The sequence below is a fragment of the Candoia aspera genome, chromosome 3, assembly GCF_035149785.1.
Source record: "Candoia aspera isolate rCanAsp1 chromosome 3, rCanAsp1.hap2, whole genome shotgun sequence".
Classification (NCBI taxonomy): domain Eukaryota; kingdom Metazoa; phylum Chordata; class Lepidosauria; order Squamata; family Boidae; genus Candoia; species Candoia aspera.
In genome coordinates this window covers 175,116,021-175,135,605 of record NC_086155.1, presented here as the reverse complement: position 1 = coordinate 175,135,605, position 19,585 = coordinate 175,116,021, and the positions used below count along the sequence as shown (strand labels likewise).

Genomic DNA, 19,585 nt, shown 5'->3' with positions numbered 1-19,585 from the left:
CTGCATGTCAGTTGAATCTAAGAAAAAAATGCAGCTTATTTAAGGAAACAGTGACAGGTACAACATGCATGACCATGCCTAATGCAAAGTACTTTCTTGTTTTCAATCTAAGTACTACATATCCCTACCAGCATGCGAGTCAGTGTGGGCTGTCATGCTAATTAAGTGGGTACATTGCTGGCTTGAAAATCATATTCAAATAATACTAATCAATGGTTCCTCATCAAACTGAAATGAGACCACAGGATTCAGTATTGACTCCTGGAATCTTCCATATATTTATTGATGACTTGTATGAACAAGTGGAAGGAATGTTTATCAAATCTGCAAATAATAAAACATTGCTGAGATAGCTAATACCTTAGAAGACTGAAATAAAATTCTAAATGATCTTGCTAGGTCAGAGAAATGAGATGAAAGTAAAGAAATTCAACAGATAATTGCAGGTTGACACACATAGGATATGGGATCCATGGCTTAGTAATGGCACATAAGAGAAAGATAGTGGAATAATAATTGATTGCAAACTGAATATGAGCCAGTGGTGTCATGTGGCTGCAAAAAAAGGCAAATGCAATTTTAGGCTATATCAGCAGAGAATAATTTGCGAAACAGGAAGTAATCATTCTATTTTATTCTGCTTTGGTCAGACCTTAATTCAAGTACAGTCTCTTCTTCTAGGCCCAGAGAAATTGGAAGAGTTCAGAGGAAGGCAATGAGCTTAAGCTGATGGTTAGAATTGTAGTCCTATGAAGATAAATTAAAAGACTTGTGTATATTTAGCCTTGGGAAAAAGACAGGTAAAGGGAGGTATACTAAAAGGTCAAGATTTGTTCTTTCCAGAATTCAGACAAAGAATAATAGATATGAATTACAAGAAGGCACATCCCAAATGCATGGTAGAAAAATATTCTTAAAGGTAAGAGCAATTTGACAGAGGTACCAATCATTCAGGTGGTGGGTTCCCATTCATTGGATGTGTTTATGCAAGGGATAGACACCACCTATTTGGGATGCTTTAATTTGGAATGACCCCTTCCAATGTCACAATTCTATCATCATGGCCCTTTCCCATGGCTCCTTCTATGACTCAAAATTCCTTCTCTTCATTTATTTGATTCAGTTTCAGCACCTCTTGACTCCAGACCAACTCTGGGTAGCTCACAATGTAACAAAACCAGATAAAAATAGAACACACAATAAATAATGAACAAGATGGGGAATCTGGGCAAACACAGAAAAATATATACAAAATACAATGAACAAGGGGCTCCATACACCTTAGCTTAAGGTGGGTAGGGAAGTAGGCAGAAGCAAAACAGCATTTAGTAATTACTAATAACAACAATTAAATAATAACTAACAATTAAATTTAAACAATGCAAAGTAAAAACTATTTTTAGAGGAACTGTAATAGTTCCTATGAGAATATGATCAATGCCAGCTTATCTTCAGCCTCGTATCTTTCTACACTTTTCTTTTTTGGCAAGAGCTATAGAGAAGATAAAAGTCATTAACATTTTCAGCAGCAGTTTGTTGTCAGTCAAAAAGGAACAATATTCATTCAAAATTTAATAGTTGTTAAATATTTTTTCTATACTTTTTTTGGTGCTTTTTCCAATTGTGTTCCTTTCATGACTTTCCTCAGGATTCACAGGAAACACAACTGCTGCCTTGGTGTCATATGAATTCTTCCTTAAATCTCACACTTACTCAGATTGGTGCATTAGTTGTACATGGTTCAATAGTTCTAAGTTCCTGCCATGACTGACAAAATCTGAATCCTTAGATCCTCATCTTGCACATGCTACACTTCCTTATACTTTCCAAATTGGAAGTTTGATTTGCAACTCTAGAAATCATTTTTGGAGAGAAAGCTGAGTACTGGATAGGAAAACAACAAATTATAATTAAAATAAAATAACTTACTTGCTTGCGCATCACATCTGTAGCTTGGAGGATATAGCGAGGAGGTAGACCATGACTTCGAGCAAGAATTATTGCTTGCTCTAAAGTGATGCTCAGCGTACAACTAAAAAAAAAACAACACCCCCAAATCAGAGAAATCAAGTAAAAGTATAAAATCAAGTATACAGTATTTGTTTTGTGGAATTAAGACCAGCTGGTTGTGGGGCTGTAGCCTAGATTGGGATATTAAAAAAAAAAATCCTGGACAAAAGAAATTGCAAATTGTTTCATATTTTTGCTAAGAAACTATAATGACATACCCATGAAGGCACCAACAGTCAAACTCAACTCAAGGGAAATGTAAACTTTATTATAATATAAAGGCACTTCCCAAATTATGTTCTGTTCCTTCTGTTCCAGAAAGGCTTATGTAACTTGATTTTTGCCTGAGAATAGGATGAACTGTCCCTAAAACATGCAGTGCAAGTTCATGTGTGATGAAATACAGACTATTACCTCCTCCTTACTTCTTCATTATTTTTATTTTCTGCTGTATAAAATGAAGGAAAGCCTCCACCTTTGGAGGTGCTACCCACCTCACAGTCTCACTCTACAGTATTTATCTGCATGCACTGCATGCATAAGGTGTGAATTTTTATGCACCTTGAAAATTTTAGATGTGACTTATGGAAACATTTTAAGCTGAGTTTAAGTAAGTCAGGTCCTACATCTGACTGAGAAATCTCTGCACTATTCTTTTATTCCTTTTAGGGGAAAAACATTCAAAATCATAGTAAGATAATTTATTAGAAATGTCACAGTGTCACAAAATAGCAACCAATTTCTCTAGATCTCTTCTTTTACATCCAGCCTTAAGAACTGGAGAATTTGAAATTTTGTTTAGTACTTTGGTCTTATTTTAACTAAGTTATTACCTAATAGCATCTTTATGCTGTTATTGGATATGTGCACTTAATGGATTATTTTGAGAGACTTTTTTCTCAAGATCAGTATAGTTAAAGCTTACCAAGCACATTGAACATATCCATGGTCAAAATTTAAATTTGGTCCTGACAAATTTTCCACATTCAGTGTTTGTATTTTTTAGACGATATATAACTTTAACGTATTACTGTAATCATAAGTCAGACAGGAATTATAGTGGCATTATAAATTGCTGTAAGTTGATGGTTTATTTACAAACATTTATAAACATATTTGCAAATGCAATTAAAGCAAGCAAATTACTTACAAAGTTAGTTTGATAATACCTCAAAAAAAAGATTTGGTTGATTTTCATGTTCAGTAATAAATCTAAACATGTTCCACATAATACTATGAGGGTTAAAAGGAAGATGCATATATTACAGTGAAGTACCATGGTACAAGAACTCTTTTTCACTTTGATACACTACACTTCTGAGACTGCTCAAACTTGTGAATTTTCACTCTACTTTTTTTTCAACTGTTGGATGTTAGATGTTTTATTCTCTTCCCTCAAATTAAGCAGATATAGAGAACCTAACCAGCAGTTGATATCCCTATAGTCATCTGCAGCTAGCCAAGATGATGCCAAAATAGTAAAACATGTCTTGCAATGTCATGATGCAAGCTCTGCCCTTTCATCCTTATGTCGCAACACAACACATAAGTATGTAAGGGGCAGAAATTGTATCACAATGTTGGGATGCACAGTTCATCACTTGCCCCCCACCATGGACTCCCACAAATCTCTCATATAAACTTCAAGCAATTATAACTAATTATTTTTTGGTTTTACTGAATAATTTAAAAAATGAGCCTTTTTTAATATTAATTTTAGATTTAATCTTCTCATTTGCTAAATAAATATCCTACCAGCTTATCCATCTGCCACTTACACACCCTATTCCCTTTGCTGGATTTCACTTATTAATGACCTTTAAATAAATTAGTTTTTGTTCATGAGAAAGTCAATGTTATTCAGGATTTTATTCAAAATACAGAAGAGAGTTTCCAAGAGTCTGTATTATTAAAACTGCCCATTAAAATTTCACGTGTTTCAGTTCTCTTCTGATGCCTTTCCCCATACTGCTGATACCCTTCACAAGGCAAGAGAAAGATAGGCTATGTAACACAAATGGATTAATATTGCCTCCAGTAGTACCATGCAACCACACTCTCCCCGATGAATTCTTTCAGTTCTATAGGTATCCTGTTTCCCATTATTTTAAAAGTTTAACTAGAAAAAAAAATAAGGAGAGCCATGTATATACCATCTACACACACACACACACACACACACACACACACACATATATACATACATACATACAAACACACCAAGACACACACACACACACATATATACATACATACACACACACCAAGACATACATACACACACACCAAGACATACATACACACACACATACATACACACATACACACTGTATACGCACACAATACGCATATAAACAAACCAAAAGTCAGAATAAGATAAAGACCTTGTTCCTAAAAGTCATGGATTTCATGGTCCCAATTTCAAGGAGAAGCCACAGAACCTTTACAGAATTCCAGATTCAGACCCTTATTTCAGATGTTTCAGATATTGTGACAGTTTGTTTTATATCTATATTTGCAATAGTTAATAATGTATTTTTTTTCCTAAAAGAACCTGCCCTGGGACATAAAACCTTCATTGCTCTCCTAATTACTAATATGTACTATATTTTCACCTCTAGATTTTATAGAGAATAATAGCAAATCTAGGAAATGAGAATGATAAAACAGAAAACTCAGCTTGGACTTTACATCAGGACTTTATTTAAAAAATCATTCTCATTGTTATAAAATAACTAATTGTACAAATTGCAGCTGACAGTTAAAATTATGATACATTATTACTTTTTTTAGGAAACTGAGAAAAATAATTTTAATAGAGGAAGAGAGCAGTGGGCAAGATAGCTCAAAGTGTGGTTTTATGAACACAAGTGAATCCAGGGGAAAAAACTGTTTGCCATAAAAAGTATTATCCCTCTGAAGCATTGAGTTGTATCAACATTGCCTTTCCACAAATAGTTTATTTCTATTTGCAGAAGCACTTTTAAGAAAGCTCTCCACTAAAGGAAGAATGTCAGGTAGTTTCTTACATTCCTGGGCACTTGTCCTGGAAGATTGGGGGCCTTTCATAAGCTAAAAAGTCAGCAGATTATCTTTAATTTATACCTATAGCAAACAGTAGCCTAGATATTTGTACATCTATACACTATAAGGAAAAATTACAAGAATATGGTTCTGTATAGCCATTTACTGTTCATACTTAAGACCTGAGTATGGAGGATATACAGTATAAACAAGCTTCAGTGACATGTTGCATATACTACCCCTATCTGCTTGCCAAGATATCCACATGGTTAGTATAAAGATCTCTATGAGATTTATCAATGCATTTGTCTGTTTGGTTGTATTAGGACTGTAGGTTCTCTTGAAGTTTGGGCCATTTCTAACTTTTTAAAACAAAATGTTCTTTTCGGTCACAACATCACAAGGCACATAATTCACCACATAAAAGATTGCCAATCCCTTTGTGCATGATAATTGGGTTAAGGTGCCAAAGCCTGAGGCCTCTGTAACAGCTGCCATGAAACCAGCTACCATGGAGAGTTTGAGAGTAGATGTTGTGCTGATTAACAGGTTTGTGTGAACAGCATACTGATGGAATAGCTCAATAGCATCAAATGCAGAATGAGGAACAGAAAGCAGCATGCACAGGTAATGTTCTGGCATGTGGTATCACTGCAAGATCAAATAAGCCCCGGCTCTGGCCTTACAGAGGTAATCCAGATGGATATGGATAGTCTGGTACCTTCTGCTAAGGAAAAAGAATGACTTTAGGCAAAGGTGTGGGCCACTTAGAAGCAGTTTCAAATCAGTTTTTGTTACACAACATATCTCTGGTTGAATTGAAGAGTCTAATGCAATCTGTAGAATGACACTTCAGTCTATCAAGAGAACTTGGCAGTATCACTATGTATTCAAAAAGAATACTAGAGTAGTTTATGCATACAGAACCAATTTAGTTTGGGAAATGTCAATTCCATTTTAAAATATATATTTTACAGAATGTGAAAAATGTTACATATTCTCATGATGACCCAATGGAATTCCACTCATGCAATAAGCATTAATCTATTGGAATTATTTTATAGTTTTCTGTGAAGCAGTTCTATACTGCTAATGACTGGAGTACAATAAAGAACTGCTGGACAGATTTTTGTCATCTCTAAATTTATTGCAACAGATTATTAGAATGTTCTGAAAATATGAATCTGTTACAGTAACTTTCACACCACCTACTAGAGATATGAGTAAAAAATTATTTGTAAGCATTTTGCATATGGGTAGGTAAATGTTCAAAAGAGGAAGGATTTCTTGTTCATGATTTTACTACATATATAAGTATGAAATGTTACCAGAGATAATATTGTTTAAAATGTTTATTCCTAAGCTAAAATCATTACCATCTCAATCAAACTATGGTTATTTGCAGGTTTCATTTAATTCAGCGAGGCATTTCTGCACATTACAGTTATACTCTGAAGCTTTCAGTTAATCAGCAGGATTTCAAAATTCTTAATGTAGACAAGATTGTTTAGCGCTGTGCATGTTTGTGTGTGTATACACACACATAAACACATATATTCCTTAATAGCTGTAAAAGATGCATCACTAATATTATCCCTGTACCAATGAAAAGGCTGAAAATAAGAGATAATGACTTCCCTAAATCTTTTATTTCTATCTATCTATCTATCTATCTATCTATCTATCTATCTATCTATCTATCTAATTTATCCCCGCCCATCTCCTCCTGTCGGAGGACTCTGGGCGGTTTACAACAATCGATTAAAACCATCACAATAATACAAAAAGTAAAATACAGTAAAAAATAGTATAAATAGAAATAAAAATAAAAATGTATTTTCTAGTCATTAAGATCATCTAGGATGCTGCCTTGATGGTGCTACATATGCCAGAGATCAGTTACGTGGTAATCTGAAAGAAAGTAGTCCCAGTACAGGTGCTCCAACTATAGAATTTCCTAAACTCTAGCTGCCATGCCTAATTAATTTTCAGTATCAGCTGAAGACTCAGAAGTTTATCCAAGTTTTTGTTGAATCCATGTTGCTCTCTTCTTTCGTATTATTCCACTGTCCAGTTTATTGCTATTTAATTGTTTTTAATCTCAATTTACACAACTGCTTTTTAATTACTTTGTAATAATAGAATATGTATAATAAATTGTATAAGTAAAAACAAAGCATGACTGCATTATGATTTCAGTCCCACCACTCGTACTCTTAGTTATATCAACAGTACTATCTATCTATGTAGGATACACACACACAAAAACATGTACACACACACACCCATACCCATACCCATACCCATCCTCTTCATTCTTGGGTCTGGATGGCAATTAACAGTAATTTTTAAAAAAGATAAATTATCGTACCGGTGAACTCCACTATTGCACATGACGATGTGGCAAGCTCCCAGCCGGCTACAGAGTTCTGAAGAGACTGACAGTAGTCCAACTCCAGAAGCACCACAAGCTGTGAAAGCACAGGCTGCTGTGCGCTTGGATCTTATGAAAGACGCCATTAGTCGGTAAAGCTCATCCAAAGAATTGATGGGTCGCATTAGCTGCAAGTAAATTACAATGCTTCCTTCATTAAGAGTGTCCTCTGTGACAATATACTGTATATGTGCTATTATAAGTGAAACAAAATGAAAAATGCAACTCTCTTGAACATCCTGTGAGTATCTAGAGAACACTGGTTGTCCTCACAATGAATTCCTAACTTCTATTTCATATAACACATATGATGAACATTTATTAAATTTATACCCTGCATTTCTGTCCATACAACAGTTACAGTAACGTACAACAAGCAAAAATAGAAACTATGAAACACAAAGATGAAATCAGTACAACACAATTAAAATCAGGTAACATTAAAATCAATTAAAAGGTTGGTGGAAGAGATGGGGTGTTGCCATTTTTCTGAATACTGGGAGAGTTGAGAATAACCACACTTCCTTGGGGAGGGCATTACAAAGCCTGGGAACCACACAGAGAAGGCCTTTTCTCACATGGGTCTAATATTGTTCACCAGACCTCTTTGAATAGTCTTTGACAGTCTCCCAGGCCATGTCCTTCACTTCAACATGTTCTTAATTCCTTTTTAGTGCACTAGAGTAATTACATTGTTCTATCCAGTGTTGTTCTCATGAAAATGAAAATAGGGTATTCTCTGTTCCTCATCTGATCTGATCTCATATTTTGCTCAATGACAAACATAAAACAAGAACAATCAGGCAAACAAGAAAAAGAAAAACAAGTGAGAATGACTTCTAAAATATAAGTGGAGTAAGACAATGAACACAAAAAAAGAAAAAGAAAAAGACAAGATATTAGCACTAAAACAATAACTCTAAAACTAATTCTTAGAATATAAAATGGATAATATTGTTAACATTAAAGTGCTGACCCTAAGATAGATTTACATTCTAAAGAGAGCCAGTTTGATCTAGTGGTTAAGGCAACGGGCTAGAAACCAGGAGACTGTGAGTTCTAGTCCTGCCTCAGGCATGAAGGCGAGCTGGGTGACCTTGGGCCAGTCACTCTCTCTCAGCCCAACTCACCTCACAGGGTTGTTGTTGTGGGGAAAAGAGGAGGAGGAAGGAATATATGGTATGTTCACTGCCTTGAGTTATTTATAAGAATAATAAAGGCAGGATAATAAAATAAATACATACAAATAAAATACAAATTATTATACACAATAATGTGAAATCACAGCTGCCAATTCTTTAGCTGGTTTGGCCTTCAATTGCATTGAGTTCTTCCCAAGAACCTAGGATGTTGTAATGTATCGGCATAGTATATGTGCGGACCCAAGCAGTGTCGCCTTCTGTAATTGACAGATGGAAATTTTGTCAATGTGCAGATTTTCTAACTGCTGTCCAAAGTTTTGAATGGTACCCAGTATGCTGATAACCACTGGGACCACCACTGCTGGTTCATGCCATAATCTTTCGACCCTGATTTTCAGATCTTGATACCTTGTGATCTTCTCCAATTCTTTGTCTTCTATTCTACTATCCCCTGGTATTGCCACGTCAATTATCCACCCTTTCTTCTTTTCAACCACAGTTAAATCTGGTGTGTTATGTGTCAAGACTTTATCAGTTTGCATTCAATTTGTAATATTTTAACCTGTTCATTTTCGAGTACTTTTTCAACTATATGCTCCCACCAATTTTCATTAATGGCAGATGATGATGATGATGATGATTTTGTGTCTTCAGGTCAGTCTTGACTCCTGGCGACTGCCTGGACAAGTCCCTGAAGTTTTCTTGGCAAGGTTTTTTGGAAGTGGTTTGCCACTGCCTGCTTCCTAGGGCTGAGAGAATGACTGGCCCAAGGTCACCCAGCTGGCTTTGTGCCTAAGGCGAGACTAGAACTCATGGTTTCCTGGTTTCTAGCCTGGTGCCTTAACCACTACACAAAACTGGCTATCCAAATTATTATTAGTACTAAAACTATAAAAACTAGTTAACGTATATAATCAAAGGAGAAACACAGTCTCTGTATCTGTGCATGCACAGCAGTAAAGTCTTTTGTTGTCATTCCATGTTTTTATTATACTCTATGACTGAGAACAATCAGATGGCATTATAATATAAGAGCAGCAGTCAGCTCACATCTAGCTTTGCAGGCAGCATAACAAAATCTGGTGACATCCAAGGAAATAAAATCCACCTGTACATATAAAATAAATCAGTGGATATTTTACCAAATGAGGATAAGTAAAACAGGCTCTGAAATTCCTATCCCTATAAAACCAGAAACTTGGGCAGTGGATTCTGTAGCTCCAGAATTCTTTCTGGTCATCACGAAACTTTTCTTCTTAACATCAAATGCAGATAAAATAGAATTCTCAACTTAGTCACATGAATTAATTGAGGAAACAAGGATTGAGGTTTGCCATTCCAGGAACAAATGTGGTTCCTGTCTCTAATGTAGACTTCGGTAGTCAACTTTGGTTGTTTACAGAAATTGAACAGAGTTGGCCCCAAAGAGCAGCTGGATGGAGAATCACTTCAAAATTCCAGGCTGTTTAGTAGATTGTAAAGGAAAAAAAAATCCCAAAACTAGGCAAAGACAAACCACTTCTGTATCACTGCCAAAAACCCTACATGGAAGAAATCACCAGAAACTGAATGGAGTCAAACACATCTTTACCTCTTTATTTCTGAGATACAGGATCAGAAATTCCATAACTATAAAAAAAAGTGTCCTATTTGTCAAAGAGGTAGCCAAAGTTAATTCTTTGACTCTGACTGAAATACATATGGCAATTAGACATTAACTCTCAACATTTTACTACAACACAATTTTTTTCTGAAAATGTTGACCTATACAGGGCCAGATTAAGGCTGATACCTTAAGCCCAACAATGGTGCCCCTCAACAGAAGTGAAATTCTCACGCCATGAGACGGAAACAAATGTGATATCTGATGACACTTTTATATCAAACGTTTAAATTTTAACCACTCACCATACTAAACAAAACATTTTTTAATAATGCAGATTAAAGTTGAACATGGCAGATACTGTAAGGACAATTACAAAAAAAAATTGACCAAAGTCAACTGTGGCAGTAAAAGGGTTAAGGGCATGATAGGGGAAAAAACTATTGTACCCCCCTTCTCTTGGCGTCCTAAGCACATGCTTATTTTGCGTAATCCAGGGCTGGACCCATAGCATCAAAGCAAGTTTGAAACCTCTGCTGACTGCTGATAATACCCATCTATTTTACCTTTTATGCTGCTTGCCTTTTGTTTTAAATTTGTACAGAAATGTCACCTTCTTTGCATAGGATAATGTCTTTGTATGCACTTCACTGCTTCTATGAAAAAAACGAATTAATTGCAGTTCTGAATATAATAGGCTTGGAAGATACATGGGACCTTCCCAATTTCCCAATGTTCAACACTTAAATCCCATTACTGTGCGACTATGAAAGTATTTCATGAGATTAAAGGTTGTATTAATTTATTACAAAATATAATTGGTTCATGTGGACAGCATGCACTGCAATACTGCTTCACAACAGACCATGTTCAAATGCTTAGTTTAATCTCACACATATTGATTTACCTTATCTACATAAGCAGCTTTTGATGTTGAATTAGGAGGAAGATTTGATTTGTCCAGATAAAATGCTCTGGAAAAAAAAACAATACCCACAATATATTAATATTACTCAGGTTCATTTATAAAATAAACTCATTCAGTCTCTTTGTGACATTTTAAAGTATTTACAACCCTGAAAATTGCAGAACATTAAATGTGAACTGCCTTATGAATCCCTATGTGGAACATTAGTGTGCAAAAAATACTTTAGAGGCACTCAGAGCTGTCTTGAGAATTAAAAGCATTCTACTACAGAATGTAAACAAATGTTTAAGAGACAGTAAAGAAAATAGAATTATCAATTATAAATCTCTTTTTTACATGTTTAGAATTCTTGATATTCTGTGATTTGATCACAGTACCAGCAGCTTTTTTGCAAAGCACCACAATTAATAACAATTTGGGGAATGGGATTATGCATCAGAATCCATGCTCACAGTATTAGTTATACTTTCATTTCAGTGTAACAAATGAAGTTTTAAAAATATCTTTGATCTATAGTGGGAGTGACACCTTTTGCTGTCCAGGACCTGCACAACATCCTTCAGGAAGGTAAGGGATACAGGGGGGTGGGGCAAACATGCAATGTGACCATAGGGAGGTCATGACCTTGGATAAGGCCAGGATTTTGTCATCTTACCCACATTATGGGTAGGGAACTTTCTAAATTATGTTACATCTATTTGTGGTTGGAATTACAATTTTTATATATTTTCCAATTAAAAACTGTGGGAAGCTATGCTGCTAATTTTACACACAAAAGGAGTGTGAGGACATGTAACTCTGGGACTTCAAGATGCCTACCCCTTCCTCACGAAAATGATCATGCAGCAAATAGTCAATATATTACATAGTATTTGTAATCTTCAGTGATTCCAATGTCTAATGCAAATATTTTAGAATTTCAGAGCTGTAAATATGGCATCAAGCTTCCAAAATGATAGCTGTTTTCTGTATTGCAGCAAAAGACACAATGCATTTTGTAGCACCTCTGTCGTTTTTAAAGGATTATGTTGATATTTTCAACTACAAGATAGATAAACTTTCATTTTAGAGATACCCAAATACTGCAGATTCTATTGCTGAAATTATTTTCTCAATGTACTCAGGATCTAAAGCAATACTAAAGAACACACTGAATGATGGAATATTGACAATGAAAAAAAATCTGTTCAAGTGTCCTCTATATATTAAAAACTCAGTATTTATTATCTGTTACCTACCTTACTATGAACTCTTATATTACGTAGTATATATAAAAAAGGAAATGACAGTTCCTATCATATTTATCTAATATAAAACTTTTTAAAACTATATAGTTCAGTTAAATAAGAACCAATGGCACCCTAATGCAGTATAAATATGTGACTCTTAAAAATGTATTCTGTAGTAAAGATTTATTATAACGTAAACTTTCACGGATCAGAATCACTTTGTACAGAGAGCAAAAAATGTATTCAAAAGTTTTGAAAGACCATGAGATACAAAATAAACGATTTCAGATTTTGTTCTTAGGTTCAGATTTTGGCCAACATCTCACGTTATCTGAAGAAGGAGACTACTGTACACTCTATGAAATTTGATCCAAATAATATTGAAACCCTATGCACATTTACTACAGAGTAAGAACTGCATTCATTTGGGATTTATTTCTTGGTTAAAATGTTTGGAAGTGCACTGTACATTTGTTAGTCTTTACAGACCCTTCTTTCTCCTTCTTGTTGCTACTGATATATGTTTAAATATAACATTTTTTATATTTATGAATGGATAGAATGGAGGCAGTGTTGCAAAATATTGCATGTTGTCAGTGCAGAAATTATTTTGAATGGTGCATCTCTCTACTACTGTGAGTTCAGTGACTTCTTCTAAACATGGCCAGTGTATAGGTGCTGCTGGGAAAGTCCTTTATAAATGCTGTTCTTAACTTTTTTCAGCACAAGTGAAAAATGACTATCATTGCTCTGCCATGTTGGTATCTTCCAGTTTGTGTTTTTTTCTCTCCAGGTTTAGCAAGAACGAGAGAGAGCAATCTTCCTACTTCCATAATAGCAGCATTTCTGATCCTGACATGATGTGGATGTAAGATTACTCTTCCCAAAATATTAATTAGATTTTTAAAGTATAGCCTATCACAAAAATAATTTCCTCCACAATTAGCTGACACTTGAGTGAAAACTGGTACAGCAACTTCCGGCTGTTTTTCACAGAATGATCTCTGGTGTTTCTGAGAACCTGCAAAGCTGCAGACAGCATACAAATTCCCAGCACTTCACTTAATTACTAAATGCTTGTTTAGAACCTTAATCAAATGTTATAAGGAAAGCTAATGGAAAAGTTGGCATACTGCCTGAAAAAAAAAACACTATTTTTTAATCTACTTAAAATGGTAAGGATGAAATCTTAATGCTTATGCATGCACAGAAACTGTTTGCTTTGCAACTTTTAAAATTTAGTAGATACTTTGTAGGGTTTGGGGGTTGGGGTTTTTGTTTGTTTGTTTGTTTTGTATATGCAGAATATCTGTATATTCTGCGAAAAATTGGCTTCTGTTCTGCGTCAAGGTTTGGCTTGTGTGACTCCTAGCTGCCATTCTCCAGTTTAAGGAGCAGAATTTCAAAGTTTGGGTTGGTAAATCCAGGTTACTTAACCTAAGAGCTTGAAGTCTGCTATACCAACAGCCACTCCATTTGCAAATAATGCTCAATGCACTTTAACGTAACTCACCTTTTCCCCTAATTGTCCTCACCATCTACAGTTCAGAAATACTCTGGTGAAACAGAATTCCCTTGCCTTACCACACTTGACAGGAGACGGCTCTATTTTCCTTCTCTGCTGTTCTTCCTCTCTCACTGCACCTCAACCAGTACAAACGGCAGCTAAATGTTTTATACTGTGTATCTTCTATTTATCTATTGTGTATGTTTTAATGTTATGTGATGGGGGGTTGTTTTTTGTTGTTATATGCCACCTAGGGTCACATTGTTTGAATTGGACAGCCTTACAAATCTAATAAATGCATGCATGCATACATAAAAAATCATGAAGACAGGTTTGCTACCACTTCCTTTCCAACTTCCACTCCAACCACATTTTTTTCTTCCTTGTTTTTATGTCTCTTTGGGCTCTGCAAACCTGGAATTAGGGAGAGGGAGAACAGAGAAAAAGCTGGCAGAAATGAAAATTACAACTTATGTAGGGGAAGAATTCACCTCTCCAGCCTTCCTTTGTGTTGGGAGAAGTTGTGTCCACAAGGAGAAAAAGGGTGTGCATTCAACTGTCTTTGAATAAATGCATTGTTTGGCCTGTAGTGAATTTAGGAAAAGCAGTGTCAGGCTCCCCACCCATCTCACCTCCCCCAAATAGATTTTGGTTGTTTAGGATTGAGGAAAACTGAAAGAGAAATGCATGGAGTCTCACTTTGCAGCACAGAAGCTGTTCCTGTTCCATTCCTGAGGTGAAAGGAACAACAACAACAAAAAAGCTGTTTTGCAATCTGGTTTGACAGGGAGATTTTCTCCTCTCTCAAAACACTAGGACCAGGATTGTTCCAATGAAGCTGATTTGAAGATTTAGAACAGACAAAAGAAAGTACATATTCACACAGTGTGTAATTAACCTGTGGAATTCATTGCTACAAGATGTGTTGATAGATCTTAACATACGATTATAGAATGTAAGGGTTTGAAGTGACATTAGAAATCTAGTCCAACCCCATGCCCAGCGCAGAGATACTACACTAGCTCTCCAAAGGCTCTAAGAAGATAGCATAAGCAGAGAAGACAGCGTTCTGAAGGGAGCCACATGGAATAAAAGTTCGCCGGAAAAGCTGGGTCCAAAAAGGACTCAGCAACGGCAGCCAGGCGCTCCGCTGGGCAAAAAAGGTGAAAGGTCAGTGCGGGGAGCTGGGAGAAAAGGCAGCTGGGTGAAGGAATGCAGGCTGGGGAGGCTGGAGCTTGCTATTGGTGGCCTCCCACAGCGCAGCTGGGACAGGACAGGTGGCCTCATGCCATGTGGCTGGGGTTCCCGCCCTGCAAGGCAGGGTGCAGGGCTTCCAAAGGGCAGCGATGGGGGGAGATAGGCAGGGGGGAGTTGAAGACAGTGTTCAAGCCTGGGAAGAACCAGGCCCAGAATGGCTTGGATTGGGCTGGGTGCTCAGGCTAACGATGGGTAAAATTCACTTAACAATGGCAAGGGGAATTGCTAGGATTGCTGTCACTAAGCAATGCCATCCCGTTTTACAACCGCATGGTTTAGCGATGGAAATTCCAAGCTCAGTTACCATTGTTAAATGAAGACTACCTGCATACAATTTTCCTATCCAAACATACGACTTTGCATGTGACCCTAGTGAAATTCATCTTGTGTGTTTTTGCTAATTATTCCAGTTTGTTGCAATCTTCCTTAAATTCTCATGCTGTCATCTAAAGTGTTTTTATGTCGCCTGCAAATAATCTGATAATCCTATTTTCTAACACTTCATTCAAGTCATTTATAAATATGTTGAACAGCACAGGTCAGAGAATGGAGCCTTGTAGTATAGCACTCAATCCTTCCAACTAGATGTGGAGCCTTTAACATAGCCTTTTTCAACCTTCTGACCCTGGAGGAACCCTTGAAATATTTTTCAGGCCTCGGGGAAGCCCTGCGCATTCAGGCTCAAATATAGGCCAGAAGTTACAAAACTATTATATCCGTTTCACGTGTAGGCCTGGATATATGCATTAACAGTGTTCTTAAACTAAAAATAAAAGAATGAAACTTACCTCTTTAATGTCAAGTTGCCCGAATTTGAAATAATTTTTTTAGATAAATCGTGATCTCCCAGGGAATCCCTAGGGACCTCTCGCAGAATCCTAGGGTTCCACAGAACCCCAGTTGAGAAACCCTGTTTTACCATGTACACATTGGGTACAATTGTTCAACTAGTTCTGTATCCATCTAATGGTAGCATAGTCCAACCCCCATTTTGCCTTCTTTTCAAGTGAAATTTACTGGACACTTTGTCAAATGTTTAGTTGAAGTCAACAGACTGCTTAATAATCTGTTATAAAGTTTTGCCTGATATTGGCATCAAGCTGATCATTTGTAATTACCCAGGTCCTCTTTTTACTCTTTTTTCCTATTTAAAGACATGAACATTTGCTTTTCTCTAATCCTCTGACACTCTGCCTGTCCTCCATGATTTTTGAAATATCATAGAAAGGTGCTTCAATGTGACATCTAGAAGCTCCTTCAAGAGTATTTCAGACCTTAAGCAAGCATGAGCACAACCTCTCTGCTACTAATTAGGGCAGCCATGCCTTTTTTTCTGGCTTCTTCATGAGTCTGAAAAAAATACTACTGCATTAAGGACTCAACTTATTATAGTGACTTTTAGAGCAGCAGTATTTGATTTCAGCTTCACACAGAAGCCTGAAATAGAGCTGCTTTAATGAATAGTAGAGAAGTGCTGAGTTTGCAGAACTCTTCTTCTGAATCTTTTTGAAGCATGCACAGCCCTCACAGGTAGGCCTTTTCAGGGTTGAAAGGAAATTAAGCGAACGGAGATTAGAAAAACAGATTTAGTTCTTAAGGCTGCAGTCTACTAAATTTGAATCTTATCTTAGTTCTATAATTTGGCACGTTTATTTTATTATTATTTATTAGAGAGATTTACATGGCTGCCCAACTCACTCACAGTAACTCCAAAGACTTACAGAAATAAAACCCCAAATACAAAACCCGCTACATCTCCACCCCTGTGGCGGCAACAATACATTCAGACAAACAACTTAATGGGCTCCACATCAACCTGGGGTCCTCAGGCCCACTGGCAAAACTATGTCTTCAGGGCCTTTCGGAAGAGTATTAAGGTGGAGGCCAATCTTATCTCTGTGGGGATGATGTTCCACAGGGAGGAAGCCACCACGGAGAAGGCCCTTCTTCTCAGTCCCACTAGATGGAACTCCTTAACGGGGGGACCTATAACATACCTCGCCTCCCTGATCTGGTGGGTCAGGTAGAAGTAATTGGGTGAAGGTGGTCCTTCAAATAACCTGTCCCCATGCCATGTAGGGCTTTAAAGGTGATAACCAGCACCTTGAATTGGACTCGGAAGCAAACTGACAACCAATGCAGCTCCCGCAAGAGAGGTGACACATGTGCAAATCTGGACTTGCACAAAACCATGCGGACTGCCACATTTTAAAACCAACTGAAGCTTCTGGGTACTTTTCAAGGGCAGCCCCATGTAGAGCACATTACAGTAGTCAAGATGGGAGGTGACTAAGGCATGGGTGACTGTGAGTAGGGCCTGTTGGTCCAGGAAGGGTAGTAACTGGAGCATAACCCATAGTTGTGCAAAGGCCCTCCTGGCCACAACCGCCAGCTGCTCCTCAAGCAGGAGTCGCGAGTCCAAGAGCTTGGAGTCCATCTAGAGTAGTGCAACCCCATCCAAGACCAAATGTGGCAATTCTCCATGAACCAAAGAGCCCCAAACCCAGAGCCATTCCCTCTTGCCAGGGTTCAGTTTCAAGCCATTGCTCCCCATCTAGACTTTATCAGCCTCCAGGCACTGCCAAAGGGAGGTGACAGCATTGAAAAGGAATTTTGTTAATGTGCATTGTGAAAACAATATAGGAATAAACCTATGGTCTGAAACATGATAAAAGGGAAATAAAACAAAAGAGTGGTGCATGCAATTACATTATAGCTGTGGCTAACTCAGTGAATTTGTTGATAAAGTTGGGTTCAACTACACAGCAGTACATACAAGTGCTTTGTATGATACAAAATAATGCATTAGTTACTAAGAAAGAGGAAGGGAAGATAATATACTGTTCTTATGCATTGTGGTGCTGAAAAAACTTTACTGTGATCTGGCCTCTTTCTTTAAACTGCTCAAGCAATGAAAGGAGTAAGATGTAAAGCATTTGGAAGGAAAGGTAAAATAAAAATCTTAATTCTAATATGAACATTTATTTGAATTTATGAGAATAATATGAATTATTGCTTTTTAAAACATTAATCACATTACTTAGTTAATGAGAAATTCAGCACATTAAAAACCCATCAGCAACATAAAGATGTCATTGTGTTCATAGGAGATGTTCTGGTATTATATGCCTGTCAGTCTTTTTTACATATCTAGTAAGACTTGGGTTCACTTTCTAGATCTTTGGAACGGACAGCTATGGAACACAATTGATGTACTTGAGGGTTCACAGTACTGGAAAAAATCAAGTTGTGGCAGGAAAATGATTAAGACCAAAAACACAGCATAGACTCTCAAATGAGGTATTGAAACATGCATGTAAAGTTAATTCCAGGCTGAGTTATCATAGTTTATGGGAATTATGCTGGAAATTATATCTAATATGTTCAGATTTTTGTCTTTATTTTTCCCTACCTACAATCAATCAATATACTCATACTTAACTGACTGCAGATAGAAAAAAAGAGAAAAATCTGAATGTGTTCTTGTACTATGGTCCACTAAAACAGGACTTTTGTCCATACTGTTTTAGCACTGTGATCCAAATTTGTGCTTAGAAAGAACAAATAGCTGCTCACTCACCTGAGTTTTTGGTTATACTGTTTTACTTTTTCCAATGAAGCTGCATTAATCTGTGCCTGAAATTCTTCTACTGATACATTGTCTCTATAATAATACCCTTCCATACTTTCCAGGGCTATAAAAGAATACAAAAGATACAATACAGATCCTTATCAAACTGATCCATTCATTTATTTATTCTCGTTTTCCTATATCTATAGATGCTGTAGTCCTCCAGGTATGATTTTGCTTTTCTACAGCTAACACACATGGGACTGGAATGTACACGGTCATATTACCTAAAATAAAATCATTACTGAAGGAAATATGACCTCTAAGTAGAAAGATATCACAAGCCTGTTCTTCTCTGTACCTTTAAATATACTGTATAAGTTAAGGAAGAATGTTCTGCATTTCACTGTTGTTTCACATTCCTATAGTCATCTTCAAGTAGTCACATAAGATTAGGTTAACCTAAGTACCTGCAATAGCCTTTTTCAACTGGGTAACAGATTTATTATGTGAATAGATCAATAGGTACCGCTTCGGCGGGAAGGTAACGGCGTTCCGAGTCGTCATGCTGGCCACATGACCCAGAAGTGTCTATGACAACACCGGCTCCAAGGCTTAGAAACGGAGATGAGCACCGCCCCCTAGAGTCGGACACGACTGGACTTTACGTCAAGGGAAACCTTTACCTTACCTTCAGGATAAACATCATTCTAAAACAATATAAAAATCCTCTTTACTAGCAAAATTTGAAAACAATTTTTAAACTTTTAGATCAGAATTTTTCATACTTGGCAACTTAAAGGAGGGTGGATTTCAACTCCCTGAATTCCCCAAAAGCACGTAAGTTTTTAAAGAAAAATTTGGACATTTCATCAAGTTC

The 19,585-nt window shown here is 36.7% G+C and overlaps 1 protein-coding gene across 1 annotated transcript in view; it reads right to left on the bottom strand.

The window, feature by feature from the left end:
• Positions 1–19,585, bottom strand: part of PREX2 (phosphatidylinositol-3,4,5-trisphosphate dependent Rac exchange factor 2) — a 130,228-nt gene that overhangs the window by 8,197 nt on the left and 102,446 nt on the right. The window contains exons 35-38 of the mRNA XM_063299363.1: positions 18,715–18,829; positions 11,121–11,187; positions 7,406–7,596; positions 1,930–2,032 (exon numbers count right to left, since the gene is read on the bottom strand). Of these exons, the coding sequence (XP_063155433.1) occupies positions 1,930–2,032; positions 7,406–7,596; positions 11,121–11,187; positions 18,715–18,829 (476 nt within the window). The remainder of the gene's footprint in view (positions 1–1,929; positions 2,033–7,405; positions 7,597–11,120; positions 11,188–18,714; positions 18,830–19,585) is intronic.